This window comes from Mastomys coucha, unplaced genomic scaffold (genome assembly GCF_008632895.1).
Source record: "Mastomys coucha isolate ucsf_1 unplaced genomic scaffold, UCSF_Mcou_1 pScaffold22, whole genome shotgun sequence".
In the NCBI taxonomy this organism is placed as follows: Eukaryota; Metazoa; Chordata; class Mammalia; order Rodentia; family Muridae; genus Mastomys; species Mastomys coucha.
In genome coordinates, this window is record NW_022196905.1 from 166,527,040 (window position 1) to 166,542,922 (window position 15,883).

Below are 15,883 nucleotides of genomic sequence, written 5' to 3' on the forward strand. Positions count from 1 at the left end.
CTCACTTCAGCAGAGCAGGACTTACAGTGGCCCCAGCCACAGAAGCTCTCGAAAGTTTGAGGTGGCTGATGAAGGAGCCCTAGGACCTAACACAGACTCAGAGAAGCTACTACCCCAGCCTTCCAAGCCCTGTGGGGACAAAGTCCCAGGAAGCAAGGGGATACATTTCCAAGTCAGGCTTGCTCTAAAAGAGATGGCTGGTGGGGTGGTATATTCTCTAACATTCCAATGAGCCTGCAATGTACCAAGAAACAAACCCCCCCACACACACACACACCACAGAGAGATTCCATTGAACCCCATGGTTCAGGCATGTGTTGGTCAGTTCCAAAGACGGATAGAAGCTGTGGACATCTGGAGATCTCATAAGGAGTGGAGGGATCAGAAGAATGAAGTAGACAAACAGCTAAGAACAGGCCACCAGAGCAAAAAAGGAAGCGGAAGAGGAGGTGAGAAAGGGATCTAAAGTAGGAAGATGAGGTTTTGAAAAGGAAGCTAACTGTGTGGCAGAAGTAGGGGCTCGTGGAGGGGTGGAGGAGGGGCACCCTGTGCTAAGTGACGTCACCTACTCTAGAAGTGTTCCCCAGAGCCAGTCTCAAAGTGGAGCAAGTTTAAGTTCAGAGAAATAAAGGTGTTAGGAGGTGCTTTGAGGAGTCACCCCAGCACACACTGAGTCACGGGTAGAAGGTCCAAGAGGCTGTGAATGCCTGGGAGTATATGTGAGCTGTTCGTGGATCTTGAGCAGGGATCTTGAGTTGAAAGACAAAGCCACCGAGCATGGAAAGACACAGAACCTTTGGGAGAAACACTCACCCACAGAAGCCAATATAGCTCTGGAAGCAGAAACCCCAGAGGCCACAGGGCTCTGGCTACTCCAGGGAAATCTCTCCCAGCTTTTATCTGAAACAGGGTCTCACTGTGCAGCCCTGGCTCAACTAATACAGCCCTGGCTGGTCTCTAACTCTTGATGATCCTCCTGCCTCAGCATAGTCCTAGGATTCCATGCCTGTGCCACCATGCCCTGCTATCCAGTGTAACGTCCAAGAGAATAAAGCTCAGCTGCCCGAGCGAACAAAGCTGACTGGCTTAGGGCAAGCAGGTCAGGGTAGTGTCCAAGAATGCTGGCTTTCGGAGTTCCCCTTTTCAGCCTGCAGGATTTACCAGTTCCTGCTTCTCCCTCAAGACAGGCTGGGTGGGGAAAGGCGTCTTTCTCCAGAGCTCGGCTTCTGTTGAGGGACTGCCCATGCGCATAGACCCATAGTGTGAGACTTCCATGCACCAGAAGGAAAGATCTGAAGCAGAGCTCTGTACACAACATCCAGAATAAACTGGGGGTGGGTGGGTGGGGGTCCCCAAGATGCCTAAGGCAGCTGAGTCACGCAGCTCATCAAGACTGTGGGAAGGAAAAAAAAAATGCCGAGCGGTGGTGGCACATGCCTTTAATCCCTGCACTTGGGAGGCAGAGGCAGGCGGATTTCTGAGTTCCAGGTCAACCTCGTCTACTAAGTGAGTTCCAGGACAGCCAGGGCTACACAGAGAAACCCTGTCTCAAAAACCATAAAAAAAAAAAAAAAGACTGTGGGAAGGAGGCAGTGGCTGGACACTCGAACATGGAAACATTGTTATACCTACCCCACTTGTTCATCAACACTGTTTTTAATGGTTTTTGTACATTAATGTAGGTACATTAAGTGTGATTTACTTAACCATTTCTCTAGTACTAAACAAATTAGTCTAGAGCTAGATTTCTGCTATTATAAATAATACCCAGACTTTATTTCTGTTTTATGTTTTCCATATATATATATATATATATTCCATATATATTTTTTCCATTTTTTGACATGGAAAAAAGGATATGTTGAAGATAATAATATGGGGAATATAAAAATGGTCCATGGTCAAGAGTGCTCGCTGTTCGTGCTTTCCAACACTGACATGGCAGCTCCCAACTATCCGGGCACCAGGCACCGCACGGTGCATACAGACAGGCGGATAAAACACACTTTAATATACACAAAGTAAAAGCAAATAGATCTTTTTTTTTTTTTTAGGGTAATGTGATTAGAACACAGGCTATGTGATTATTTAGCATTATTGAGACCTATTATAAAATTCCTCTCCAAACATCTTTGTTGCGACTGACAATTCATCTTACCATCATTAGACTTTTCTTTAGAGAAGTTCTCAGTATGTAGACCTGGCTGGGTTGAAACTCACTATGAAAAGCATGTTGTATTCTAATGCATGGAGACTCCCCTGCCTCTGTTGTGGTCGAAGGCCTGTGTGATCAGGGGCCTACACCACTGTGTCTGGCTGTACTCTTCCATGTACTGAAGTTCTCACTACATGAGAATTATTCCTAGTTTGAAATGTATAATGATTACTGGTGAAGATGAATGCTCATATTTCTTTCTTATTTTATATATTTTAAGCTTTTGACCAATCCCCACTCACTTCCACCCCCCCCAGCCCCTCAACCCCCACCTACCCCCTGTCTCAGCCTACAGAGCAGCAGGCCTCTGTAAGCAGGCAATTCTATAATGATTCAGATGTCCTGGGTAGAATTTAAGTTCTAAAGCATTGCAATAAATGAAAATAAGTTATATATTTTGTTAGCAAGAAAAATGGCACATGCTTTTAATCCAAGGAGTTGGGAGACAGAATCAGGCAGATCTCTGAGTTCATGGCCAGTCTGGGCTATGTAGTTCATTCCTGGCCAGCCAGGGCTACGTAGTGAAACCCTGAATTTAAAAATAAATAATTTAATTTAATTTAAAAATGTTTTAAGTGAAAATTAGAGAAAGTGAATTCCCTGGGTTGCTGAATCCACTGAAAGTGAATTCCCTGGGTTCCTTCCAGCAGCAGGGAGCAGGCTAACTGCCCGTTCAACTGGAATTCCAGACCAGGATTTTCTAGGCAGTGAGAAACACTTGTGATAGGCCAAGGCTGCCTATAACACTCTGTAATGAGAGGCCCCCAGAGGCTCCTGCCCTAAAATATTTCTTCGACCACTAGATATGGTAGCCCAGAAATTGTGAACTTTAATAGGCCTGGATCCTAGTGGAGATAGATGCAACAGAGCCTCAAGGAAGTAGACCACACCCTGGAGGGTGGACAAAGCGTCAGGAAGGCTGAGCTCACAGAAGACTGATGTCACTCCCTTGGGCGGGTGGAGGTGGGAGGTCCTAGGATTTTTATACACCTGGGACCTTTCTGAAAAGCATTCTAGCAGTACGGAACAAGACAGCTAGAAATATTCCTGCTCTTTGACCCAGTATTTCTAGTTTTAAGATTCTTATCCAAATAAAAAGGCAGAAGCAGAAAGATGAAAACTGCATTCAAACTTGTAACAAAATAGTTGAGAACAACCTAAACAGCCCGATGATCAAGTAATAAATAATTCAATTCAGAGACACTCAAGTATATTAAAGTTACTGAACAACTGTTTACAAAACACTGCCTTCAAGTAAATTTTTCTGGCCTGGGGAGTGTGTGTGTGTGTGTGTGTGTGTGTGTGTGTGTGTGTGTGTATGTGCATGCAGGCACGAGTGTGCACATGCATGTGTCCATCTATATGTGTGGGTGTGGTTGCATGTGCAGACGTGTGTATGTGCATGTGTGTGTGTGTGCATGTGTGTCTGTATGTGTGTGTGCATGTGTGTCTGTATGTGTGTGTGCATGTGTGTCTGTATGTGTGTGTGCATGTGTGTCTGTATGTGTGTGTGCATGTGTGTCTGTATGTGTGTGTGTGCACATGCGTGTATACAGTCTTGTATACAGCTGTCTACATGTTCTATAATAACTATGCGCTAATTTACTTAGAGGCGACAGCTGGGTAATCCTGGGAACCGTGCTAGCAGCAGGATGCAAGCTTCTCCATCCCCTGTAGTGCAGAAGTGCAACCTCAGCTAAAATGCAGCTCTCCTGTAGCTTTCCGGTGCTTCGTGGACACCAGTCTCATAAATCGGTATCTTGCTCACCCAAGGCCAGACCCCCCGTGTAAGGGCAGGCTCCCTCCACCCTTTGGTTGGGTTTCTTGTTTCCTACTCCAAGGACTCTTAGAGGCTCCTCTTCCCCCAGTTGGTTTGTGCTGCAGTCACCTTAAGAGCGTCCATGTCCTTGGGTCGAACCAAACACTAAGGCTTATGCTACAATATCTGATCCATACCTGACCGCCGTTCTGAAGAGAGGAACTGGGAAGCCTCGTCAGAGATCCTAGGGAAGTCATGTGTGCTGGCTCATGACTGCACTCCCAGCACTTAGGCAACTGAGACAGGAGGATTGCTATGAGGTCCAGGCCACATTGGGCTTGACTCACAGCAAAAACTTCAAAAAGCCACCATAAACACAATGGCTTTTCCTTTTTAAAACTTGGGAGCAGGCTGGGGAGATGGCTCAGACAGTAGAGTCCTTATGGCACAAGCAGATGAGCTCAATCTCCTAACCTTAAAATGCAGAATATGTGGTGGTGTGACCCTCTAGTCCCAGCAAAGGCGAAGAGGTGCAGGCATATCCCAGCTCCCTGCCCAGCCAACCAACCTAGTTAGTGAGCTCCAGGTCCCTATAAGAGACCCAGTCTCAAAATAGAAGGTAGAGTTGGGGAGATGGCCCAGTGGGTAGAGCTGTGGAGATGGCCCAGTGGGTAGAACTGTGGAGATGGCCCAGTGGGTAGAGCTGTGGAGATGGCTCAGTGGGTAGAGCTATGGAGATGGCCCAGTGGGTAGAACTGGGGAGATGGCCCAGTGGGTAGAGCTGTGGAGATGGCCCAGTGGGTAGAGCTGTGGAGATGGCCCAGTGGGTGGAACTGGGGAGATGGCTCAGTGGGTAGAGCTGGGGAGATGGCCCAGTGGGTAGAGCTGTGGAGATGGCCCAGTGGGTGGAACTGGGGAGATGGCTCAGTGGGTAAAGCGCATGCCGTGTAAGTATGATTTGGATCCCAGCACTGATGCACAACTTGTGTGTAAGTTCACATCTGCAACCCAAGCCCCAGGGTTGGGTGGGGACAGACAAGCATATATTGGGGACTTGCTGCCCAGCCAGCTTAGCTGAAACAGTGAGCTCCAGGCTACAGAGCTCAAAAAAAACAAGGTAGAGAACAATAGGGAAGAGACCCATTCTGAACTTCTGGCAAACATGCAAGTGACAAAACATAGAAATGAACACACACCCCAAATAACAAGAAAACAAATAAAAATCTGAGACATACGGCTTTAGATTGACCTCTGGTCTTCACACACACTGAGCAACACACACACACACCGAGCAACACACACACACTCACATTCAACACATACATACCCAATATACTCACATGCAACACACACACACACACACCCAACACACACATATGTAACACACATACCCAACACATACACTCACACCCATGATCCATGCAACATGCACACACATTCAACACATACATACCCAGTACACACACATGCAACACACACAGCACATATACACGCATATGATCCAATACCCAATACACACATGTAACACACACACCCAACACATACATACACACCTATAAGCCATGTAACACACACACACCCAACACACACACACCCAACACACATACACATACCCATGGCACATGTAACACACACATATTCAACACACACATGCAGCATACACACCCATAACCCACACACATGAAACATACATACGTAATACACACACACCCATGACCAATGCAACATATACACACATTCAACACACACACACCCAGGACATACACATGAAACACACACACATGTAACACACATACAACACACACATGAAACATGGGTGGAGTTGACAAATGGGTAAAGGTGAGGGTATGGTTTAGTGGTTAACAGCACTTGTCTCACAAGTATTGAATACTTGAGTTCAAGATCCACATAAAAATCTCCCCAGCCCTTTCCAAGGTTTTAACAAGGAAAAATGACGGTTCTTCTGGTGGCCTGTTGTTGTTATGAGAACCAGAGAAAAATCGGATGTGGAGCTGTTCACTCATAATCACAACTCGGATGGAGTGGAGATGGGGGGCAGGGGGTGGGTGATGCCCATGCACTCGCAGACCAGCTAGCCTGGCTTACTCTGCAAAGTTCTAGACATCAAGAGACCCTGTCTCAAACACAAGACGGAAGGATGGAAGGCACCTGAAGAATCCTGGTGCCTGAGATTGTCTTCTAACCTCCATACGTGTACTCACACACATGCATCTACATGCGTACACACACAAATTACAATGATAAAAATATAACAAAATAAATGGTGGTGCATGCCTAGCATCCCAGAACTTGGAGGTAGAGGCTGGAAGACCAAGGTCATCCTCAGCTACATAGTAAGTTTGAGGCCAGCCTGGGCTATATGAAACCTTGCCTCAAAAAACCCAAAAATATAATAAAATAAAAACTGCCGAGGCATGATGATGTATACCTGCCGTCTTATCTGCTAGGGACACTGAGGACTGATGCAGGAGTTTAGGGCCAACCTGGCTAACAGATTCACTTTAAAATCAAATAAACTAGGGCTGGAAGGCTTGCTCAGGGGTTAAGAATACGTGTTCCTCTTTCAGAGGACTTGGTTACCAGCACCGACATGGTATAGTGGTTTGAATAGGAGTGGCCCCATGGACTCCTGTGTTGAATGCTTGGCCCATAGGAAGTGGCACTGTTCGGTGTGGCCTTGTTGGAAAAAGTGTGTCACTGTCGGGGCAGGTTTTAAGGTCACATATGTTCAAGCTATGGCCAGTGTGGCTCACAGACTCCTGCTTCCTATAGATCAAGATCTCAGCTCCTTCTCCAGCACCATGTCTTCCTACACACTGCCGCGGCCCACCATGTTCAATTCTGAACTAAACCTTTGAAACTGTAAGCCAGCCTCAATAAACTGATCTGCCATATAAGAGCTACCATGGTCATGATGTCTCTTCACAGCAATAGAAACCCTGACTTAGACACATGGCCACTTACAGTCATGCATAACCCTAGTTCTAGGGACTCCCACAGGTGCACAAGCAAAAACATTCATATACGTACATAAATAAATAAATCTAAAAATCATTAATTAAATATTCAGCTGAACAAGTAAAAGAAAAGGTGGGCAGCCAATTCAGCACTCTGAGTAGGATTTTATAGACACGCTGCTCAGTTCGTTGACTACTTACCTACTGTGGAGCCCCTACCCCACACGAACTGGGCATGAAGGGGCACAACTGAAATCCCAGCACTCAGGAGGTAGAGTCAGGAGGATCAGAAACTCAAAGTCATCCTCTACTATATATTGAGTTTGAGGCCAGCCTGGGCTACATGAGACATCATCTCGAAAGAAACAAAACTAGAGAGTTATTAGATGATGCAAGCTGCAGTTGGCCAGGACTAAAAGAAGTTTCCTAAAATACACATGTACGCACCCCCTCAGACACACACACACACACACACACACACACACACACACACACACACACAGAGTTTAAAACAAACATCCCTATAACAGAGAGATAATACCTCTCTCAGACACCATAGTATAGCTAAATAAATAAATAAATAAATCAGGTGAAGGTTACCGCTTTTTGAGTTGTTGGTCAATAAGGTCCCTATAGGCTTCTAAACATTACAAGCCATTGCTGACGCTCTTTGTCGTACTCCAGAACTTGATGGTTCAACCCTATTGCTTAAAAAGACCATGGGCCTGAGTCATAGAACGTGGAGAAATCAAGCTGGTACTGACCTGGAAGCTGCATCCCTGCTGGCTAACCTTCACAGTGTCCTAAGGTTCCATTGTTGCTAGAAAAGTAGCCAACAGTCTTACTTGGTGTGACCCCTGCTCGCTACAGCAGTGGCTGGTCTGCTAAGATACGCCTACTTCTGTAACTACTCATTCATAGCATGAATCGTATGGAAGTAACCATAACTGAAAGGCTAACCCGTGCTCCAGTAAAGGGCTCTACATTCACGGACATGTAGAGGGCATGAAGTGATGGGGGCAGGGATGGGAGAGAGGCGGGGGAATTAAAGGAAAGGCAATAGGGAATGGAGTTGATAAAAACAAAACACATATGCATGAATAAAATTCTCAACAATGACAACAAAAAAGTTGTGGTTTGGGCCAGAGTGTATCTCAGATGTAGAATCCTTACCAAGCATGTACAGAGCACCCCTCCCCCCACACACCCCCACACACAACACACACCACACACACACCACTTACCACACACACCCCACACACAACAAGGGAAGAAATGCTGGCATTTGCCTGTATTAGCTCCTTGATTCCTGAGGTAGTTAATGTGGTTTGCAATAAGAAAGATTCATTTGCTGGCCTATTCTGATGTGTATAAGGTCAGTAGAGTAGAGAGAATGTAGTAAACAGAAACCCTGCCCTGAGTGGTATTGTCCATCTTACAAGACAAATCTATAAAATAATATATTATAATCCCAGTTCAAAAATGATCTCTTTGGGACTAGAGAGATGGCTCCGCAGTTAAAAGTGCTAGTTGCTCTTACAAAAGACCAGAGTTTGATTCTTAGCACCCACAAAGGGTAGCTCACAACCATCTGTAACTCCAGTTACAGAGGATCAACAGCTTCTTCTGCCCTCCTTGGGTATGTATACACAAGGGTCTGTATAAACACACACACACACCACACATTTAAAATGTTTTAGTAAGAAAATGCATTTTCTAAGATTCTTTTTTTGTTCATGTTTAGAGATTTCTTTCACATTAGTGCATGTTAAGAAGACAGAAACTTTCTAGAATTATGACCTAGTAAGAGCTTAGTTGGTAGTTGTGGATTTGTCTTCCCTTGTTGCCGTTCAAGAGCAGAAGATCTGGAGAGACAGCCCTAGCCACAGGAGCGAAGACTCTGACCTGGATCTGCTAAACACATGAGAAGAAAGTGTATAGGAAATGACATCAGAGGTCTCAGACGAGACCTGGGTGTGGAGGTAAGAGCAGCAGCCGAGTTCATGCCTACTTCATACGCAGTGTGCCCACAGATCTGCAAAGCCTCAATGCTAACAGCCCTGGGAAAACAAGAGCACACAGCACAGCCACTCCAGAGAGATTCCTTAGCCTGGTCACACAGAGCCAAGCCTGGGAAATGTCCCAGCATGAGTTTCCAGAATCTAGCTACAGTATCCTCGAATATTGCAATGGTCACCAGAGCAAATTCCAAACTGTGGATGGAGGAGGAGTAACCCTCAAGAGAAGGGAATGTACCGACCCGGGTCCTGTGTCCCCAGCGGAAGCCTGGGTGAGGAATGCAAACATCTTCAGGAATGGGGAGGTTCAGAAAGAGTGCCACTTCGACCCTCAGACAGCCTGACCTCCTCTGGATCCCAGGATTTGGGGGAGGAGGAAGACACAAAGTCAGGGAAGAAAATTTTAAAGGAAAAGAACATTGGAAGGAAGACAAAAGAAGGCAACACCAATGAGCTATTTAAAATCTTCCGGACCTCTCCTCTCAACTACATCGAGAGAAAATGCAGTCGGAAGGGCCACAGGCAAGAAATAAAGGCTCATCACATCACCTTCCCAGAAAGGTCCTTAGGCAGGCAGGCAGGCAGACAGCCACATCTGGGATATAAATAGCCCAGAGAAGCTGAGCTCCACAGTGCTCAGAACCTGAAAGCCCCCCTACTCAGAAGACACGAAGCAACGGGCTCACTGCGGGGGCTTCCTCCTGGCAGCTCCTCAGGGACTGCACGTGAAAAGGAAGCCCCATTACAGTTTCCTCTCTCGGCTGCCCTTCTGCAAAGTGTACACTGTGGCCTGTCTCTAGATTTAGGGAAGGAAGAAAGGCTGGGTGTGGTGAGGCTTAGATAAGCAGGTGACAAGGATCAATATGTGTATTTTCAAACTTTTGCAAGAGAGAGAGAGAAAGGGAAAAAAGAATAGGCCACTTCAGTCACTCATCCTCACAGCCCAGGAAGCTTTAAAGGGTTTAGAGTGAAGAGAACCTGGGTCCAAACATGGACAAACCGCTGGACTCTCCGGGACCTGTTTCCTCATGTGCAATAGAGACAATCGCTCTGAGGAATTAAATAAATAATGTGTTGGAAATTCTTAACTGCTAACCAGTAAACACCAGACAAAAGGGATTGTTTAAACCTGTGTGTTCGGGGGAAAGCATGGGTTTTGTGAGATTCTGGGAGCCAAGATTTGGATCAAAGGTCTTCCGGATACAATCCCCCAAAGGATGGTGCTCATCTTCCCAGTCTAGCCAACCCTTTTTCTTGATAAGGGGCTTCTGCTGGGCAGGGCAGGGGTTTTTCTCTCCCCACAGCCTGTCACACTGTAATAATGTTTGTTCTGCTTCCTTCCTCTCCAAAGCCTCGCAGATTAGATTGCTGAGTCCTATCCAGCTTAACCAAGACAGACAAGAAAGCGAAAGTAAGACTGCCCAAACTCTTCGTGGGGGAGAGACCTCACAAGGGCCCCACACTGTGCCCAACCCAAAGCCCTAGCAACCAAGCCCCTGGAGCGGACAGAAGAAAGAAAGCCTCCTTGCTTTCCGAGACCCCCAAAAGCAACAGCGGTCTACATCCAGTTCAATCTGACCCAGCCAGCCTGCAACAGGGACATCACCCAGAGGTGCACCTGTATCAGGACAGGAAACCAAAGACATAGCAGCGGGATGCACACATGGCCATGCTCCTGCTTCTTGGTCTGTCTAGTGTTCTAGTACACACCTGGGAGGAAGTGCAGTACTGCTCTCCTGGGGTTTGACGGACCAGCTAACACTTGTCTCCCTCCCTCACCCCCTCTGGGGCTGGAGGGCAGGTGGGTGGGGCGAGGGGGCTTGCAAGGCAAGCTCTCTGTCACTGAAATACACTCTGCTGCCCCTTTCCCCGAATTTGCAGATTCGCTTCAGCAGCAGCCAACAAGCAAACCCTGTGTGTGTTCAGGATTGATTGTGTCCCCCAGTAAAACCCCAATCAGCAGGGATCCGAGTTCAGCTCACCGTGAATGACAAGAGGGAGGGTGCAGGCTCTACTTCCTTTCGCGTAAGGGAGAAGCAGCAAGCACTAATAATGTAAGGGAAGAGAAGGGTGTGCTGTCAGTCACTCTCCACCGAACAGCAGGCAGTTCCCAAATCGATCTCCTGTAGAAATTCGCTGGCTATGAGGTGGACAAGGCAGCTATGAGGTGGTAAGCCAGCTAAAGCTCCACCAAGGTACTGGTAACCTGTAAAAAGTCGTCTGCGGATACAGCCAAAGGACTCATCAGTCTAAAGACAGCAGCTAGAGAAAAGTGCCTTGACCCAACCCGAGGCCCCAGCATTAGGTGATGGCTTCTATTCATTTGCTCAACAAACTTTACTCTTGCTAGAACACTGGCTCAGGCAGCACCCAAGGAAAGCAAAACTCTGCCCCCCACCCCCCCACCCCACCCCCCGCTGATTACGATTCAAAAACCCTCCTCTGGCTTCTCCAAACACCAGGGGCTCCAGCTTGAGGTTCTAGGCACTCCTCATAGCCAGGGTCCTTCACTAGTCTTGACAACTCCATAAAGACGCCTGAGCTGCTGGCCCATTGCTAACTTAGTACGTTCTTAGTACCAAGTTATTATTATTAGCAAGTTACTAGATGCAACCAAGTTGAAGACAAAGCTCCTACCCTCCCCGTGTGTCTTTTGCTTAAGCTGTTGCCGAAAGCTTTGTACTCCTCTCCTGGGGTGGGGGTGGGAGGGAGGCAACAAAGAAAGAAAGAGCGGGGGAGGGGGGGGACAGCTAATCAAGGACATTAAGAACACTAGCACAATTTTGGAACTTCAGCCCCTACTGCAAAGCCAAATGCTCCCAGGAGCCACAACTGGTTCTCGGTCTCCCCTGCTCCTTCTCTGGCGTTTAATCTCCTCTGAAAAACTCTCAATTGAGTCCAATTGGGGACAGAAGGACTTACAAACGGAAGATGCTCATGAAGGAAGGAAGCCTTAAAGGTGAAAGACTTGGGCAGGGCTGCCCAGGGCAGAAGGTGAACAAGGGTGCCCTGGTCATCCCCTGATACTTTTTTTTTTCCCGTCCCACACGACCTGCCCCCATCCCTTTCTTCTCTTCTTTCCCTTCTAAATTTTAACGGCATAGTCTCCGTGGTTGAGCAGAACAGGGAAGCGCAGACGTTAAAGGGGACAGAAGGCAAGCTTCCCCTCGAAAGGGTTACCTAACCTGGCACCGACCTACGTTTTCCACCAAGTCACCTCCATTGCCAGGAATCCCAGAAGCCCATGGCGGGAGCGGACGAAAGGAGGAGTCTCCCCGGGGTAGCATTCTAGGCCCGCCAAGTCAAAAAGAAGTGAGAAGGAGAAGGAAGAGGCTCCAGCACCCGACTCGTGCCCGAGGGACTTGCCTGGGACGTTCTTTGCGCTCCTCCCCTACCCGCTGCCCGGGCAGTCCTTGAGGGGCTACCACCCCTGTGCTTGAACCGCGGAGAAGTTTCGCCTCTGCAAACGTGAGAATCTGCAGCTTCGCAGGACGCCGCCCCCACACGCCCCACCCCACAGCCCGACCCCTGGCGGTGGCGACCTTGGTCACCATGGAGGCGCCAGTGCCCTGGGGTGGGGGGTGGAGGAGCTGCACTTGGGGCTTTCCTGGGAGCTAGGAAGTTGGCCCATGGGCCACCTCCGGTCGCCGTCCACCACCCGGACTGGCGCCACCAAGCAAGCCCAGGCGCCCTGCTCCCCTCTGCCTGCCGCGCCCCGGCCCTTGCGCCGTGCGCCTCTCCGCCCGACTCACCGCGCTCTGCGCAGCAAGGGTCGCATCGGGTCCCAGGGCTCTGCGCCTCGGGGCTTCGTCTCCCGCCTGTCCTGCCTGCACCCTTCTCCCCTATCCTCAGCTGTCCTCCAAGGCCGTCTCTCGACTCTTTTTTCCGGGTTAATTACGTTTCGCATTAAAGCAAAACCCAGCCCCGGATGTGAGTACAATGCTCCTCGGGCCTCCAGGGGGGAGGAGAAGGGGTGCGGAGACCTCGAGGGGACAGCAGCGGGGGTGGCGGGAGGAGGGGGCTGGTGGGATGTAACCAGGCTGCAGCAGGTGTCCGCCGCTGGGGTGCTCGACCGACCGTCACGTCCCGAGCCTACTCTCCGCACGGGGCAGCCGGCCCAAGCCGTGGCTGCCCGGAGGGCGAGGCGGCGTTGAGTTTAGGGGTGGAGAGCGGAGCGCATCGCTCCCTGTGGTCTGCAGTGCATCCCGGGAGCCCAGAGGGTCGCCTACGCCCTGACCCACCTTGCCTGGCCCTTCTCCGAGCACGGAGAGAAGTGGGAAACAGAAGCTGGATTCGATAGGTACAGCCTAGGGTGAACAGACAGAACTCCTGCACCCTCGCTCTTCAGCCACACAGCAACCCATAGGTATTAATCCCGTGCCCGGGCCGATGAGGAAACCGAGACTCCAAGACATTAGGTAACTTGCTCTGGGTCCCCAGTCAGTAGAAGGCAGGTCTGTCCGGTCTAACGCAGGCCTCCCTTATGGAGACATTGCCATTTAAATCTAAGTAAAGCCAGGCGGACCACAGGCGAGACCTAAATGTAGTGGACTCAATTTTACCGTAAAACTGTCAGCCCAAGGACCGAGCACCGAGAGATGCGGCTTTGGGGGCGGGACGTGGGGGTGGGATGCTGATGTCAGCCGTGTGGGTCCAAGGTCCTCGGAGGGAGTAGTGAGAAACTCGCCCCAGGAGGCTCTGCAGGACCAGGCCTGGATTCGAGGGTGGGAAGTACGGTGCTAGGCAAAGGCCGCCTGGTAGCACAACCTGGGGGCTGAGGACCGCAGCCAGGTGAGCCGGCAGGAAGGCGGGGCCGCCTGCAGCACACGCCCCGAAAGCTCCACGGATGAAACCGCAGGCGCTTCCTCTTCTATTTTGATAGCCAAAGCGAAAATAAGCCGCCCAGTTCGCTCAGGTGTGAAACAAAAAAAAAATAGACGTTTGCTTTAGAACATTTTGCTCTGAATGAGGAAGGAAAAGACACGAGGTGGGGGGGGGGCAGCCATTTCCCTTGAAATAAACACCATCAACGTCAATTTTGCACGTTCGTGGAGGTCTCTTGCCCTGCGTTGGGCTTCAAGGAGCATTACTCCAAGTCCTTAGGCAGCTGGTGACCTGTGACCCCGCTCAGTGCCTCAGTGTCTATATCTGGGTCAAATGAGTCAATTCTTGCAGGGTTTCTTTTTTACACAAAGGTGCTATGTAATTTTATTTTTAACGAGATGGTCATTTTTACCGTAAAATGGAGGCTGCTATAAACCATCAGCTCCGGTCGAATTTGCTGAATGAGTGATGCCCAAAACTCCCACTGGGAATGATAGCTTAGCAGCAGTGCTGTGGAGCATCAGATTTCACAGTATGGTTCCTATTAAAACCCATAAAACTGCTCCTGTGGGGCCTGCCTGACTCACCCAGTCACAGACCCACAAATATTTTCTGAGCACTACTGTACTGGCTGCCTGGGAGGCAGAGACGCCAAAGGCCTCAGTTTCCACCATAGACAAGCCGGGAGCCTGTATGAACCCTTCTGGATGGCCAGGGAATCCACCTTCAATATTCCAGAGAACCAGAAGAGCCTCTGTGACAGATCGTGATTCTCAGGGACTGTAAGCTGTACATCTGTGAGCTCTGAGTGACCCTAAGCACAGTTGAGCTCAGCTTTACCTCCTGGGGGAGAGCCAGACTGGGAGCTGAGGAAGGCTCAGGCTTCACCGGGAGCCCCATTCCTGCTGCCTCCGTGTCCCCAGCAGGGACTAGATGATAATTTCTGCACGGAAACCCCTTCTAGCATCCTGGTTTCCCATGCTTCTCGGGTAACCCCTCCACATCCTCTAACAAGCACCTTGGATCAGGGCTTCAACTCAACTTGCTGTCGTCTGTCTGTCTGTCTGTCTGTCTGTCTCAAAAAAATACACATACCAGACATGGCAGTGTTTTAACCAAGCGCACACGTGGTGTCATCGGTGTGTTGCTCACTTACAGCCGCTGTACAGTTTCAGACAATTTTCTTCCTCGCCTCTCTTCCAGCCTTGAGTAAGCACTAATTTGCTCTCCACCAAGTCTGCATACTTGGGACATTTCACATGAGGGAAATCACCCGATGGTGGCTTTTGTATCCAGCCTCTCGTGCCTTTGGCATCTCTTGATAAACTCATTTTGAAATATTGTCCTTGTCTTGACTTTATGCATCCACTTTGTCCCACCTCACTAAATCAACGATGCAAGTCTCACCTGTAGGGAGAAAAACACCAAACACCATTTCAGGCGCCTCCTCAGATCAGAGCCACATAAAGTTCCAAAATCTGATGAAGATTTTACGGCTAGTTTTTGGTCCCAATTGGCTCCAGAATACAGGGCTTAACTGCTCCTAGAATAGAGAAACGTCCCCTGATAGTGAGAGATCTAGCCAGGACCTAAGCATCTAAGGAGCCCTCTGTCGAACGCAGCTGTTTCGTTCTGTACTTTCTATTTTCAAAGCTAATGGCTGGTGACCTAGAGAGGCTAATGACACGGAGTGGTGAGCCAGTGTTCCCTCCAGGGAACCGTGTTAGTCTCTGCCCTCAGAGGTTCCTGTTATCAAGCTATTGAGCTGCAGCTGGGGCCACTTGATGAGGCCAAAGTCAATTCACTTGGTTCTCTTCAAAACGGTGAGTTTTGCCCAGAGATAAACTGCTTTGGGGCCAGGAAGTACACCTCCAGGAGTCGGCAGCCATTTTTCTAGGCAGTCATTACTTGTTTTAATAGCAGAATGCCAAAGAGTACCGCACCATCCAATTCTAGGATTACTCAAACTACTATTACTCTGCTCGGTTTTTGAACTAGTTATCATTTTCCTTTCCAAATACATTCTATTTTTTTCTTTTCTAGGCACTTACCGATAATTGATATACATACATATCTGCCTCGGACCGGG

General features: G+C 48.9%; 2 protein-coding genes across 6 annotated transcripts in view; one reads left to right on the top strand and one right to left on the bottom strand.

Moving 5' to 3' along the window:
* Plekha2 (pleckstrin homology domain containing A2) overlaps positions 1–13,343 on the bottom strand; it is a 63,591-nt gene extending 50,248 nt beyond the window's left edge. Inside the window, exons 1-2 of one of the 5 annotated variants that reach the window (XM_031339339.1) lie at positions 12,723–12,986; positions 10,953–11,016 (exon numbers count right to left, since the gene is read on the bottom strand). The gene's annotated coding sequence lies outside the window, so the exon portion shown is untranslated. Of the gene's footprint in view, positions 1–10,952; positions 11,017–12,336; positions 12,668–12,722; positions 12,987–13,211 lie in introns of those variants that run through there. The other 4 variants (XM_031339338.1, XM_031339337.1, XM_031339336.1 and 1 more) reach the window with 4 other exon arrangements.
* Positions 11,897–15,883, top strand: LOC116069048. The gene is made up of 2 exons (XM_031339340.1): positions 11,897–12,900; positions 15,838–15,883. The coding sequence occupies exons 1-2, from the start codon at positions 12,600–12,602 to the stop codon at positions 15,849–15,851; spliced, it is 315 nt and encodes a 104-aa protein (XP_031195200.1). The 5' UTR covers positions 11,897–12,599; the 3' UTR covers positions 15,852–15,883.

Coding starts and splice junctions, on each gene's coding strand:
- LOC116069048 (XM_031339340.1), top strand. CDS start 12,600: ATGGGCCACCTCCGGTCGCCGTCCACCACCCGGACTGGCGCCACCAAG.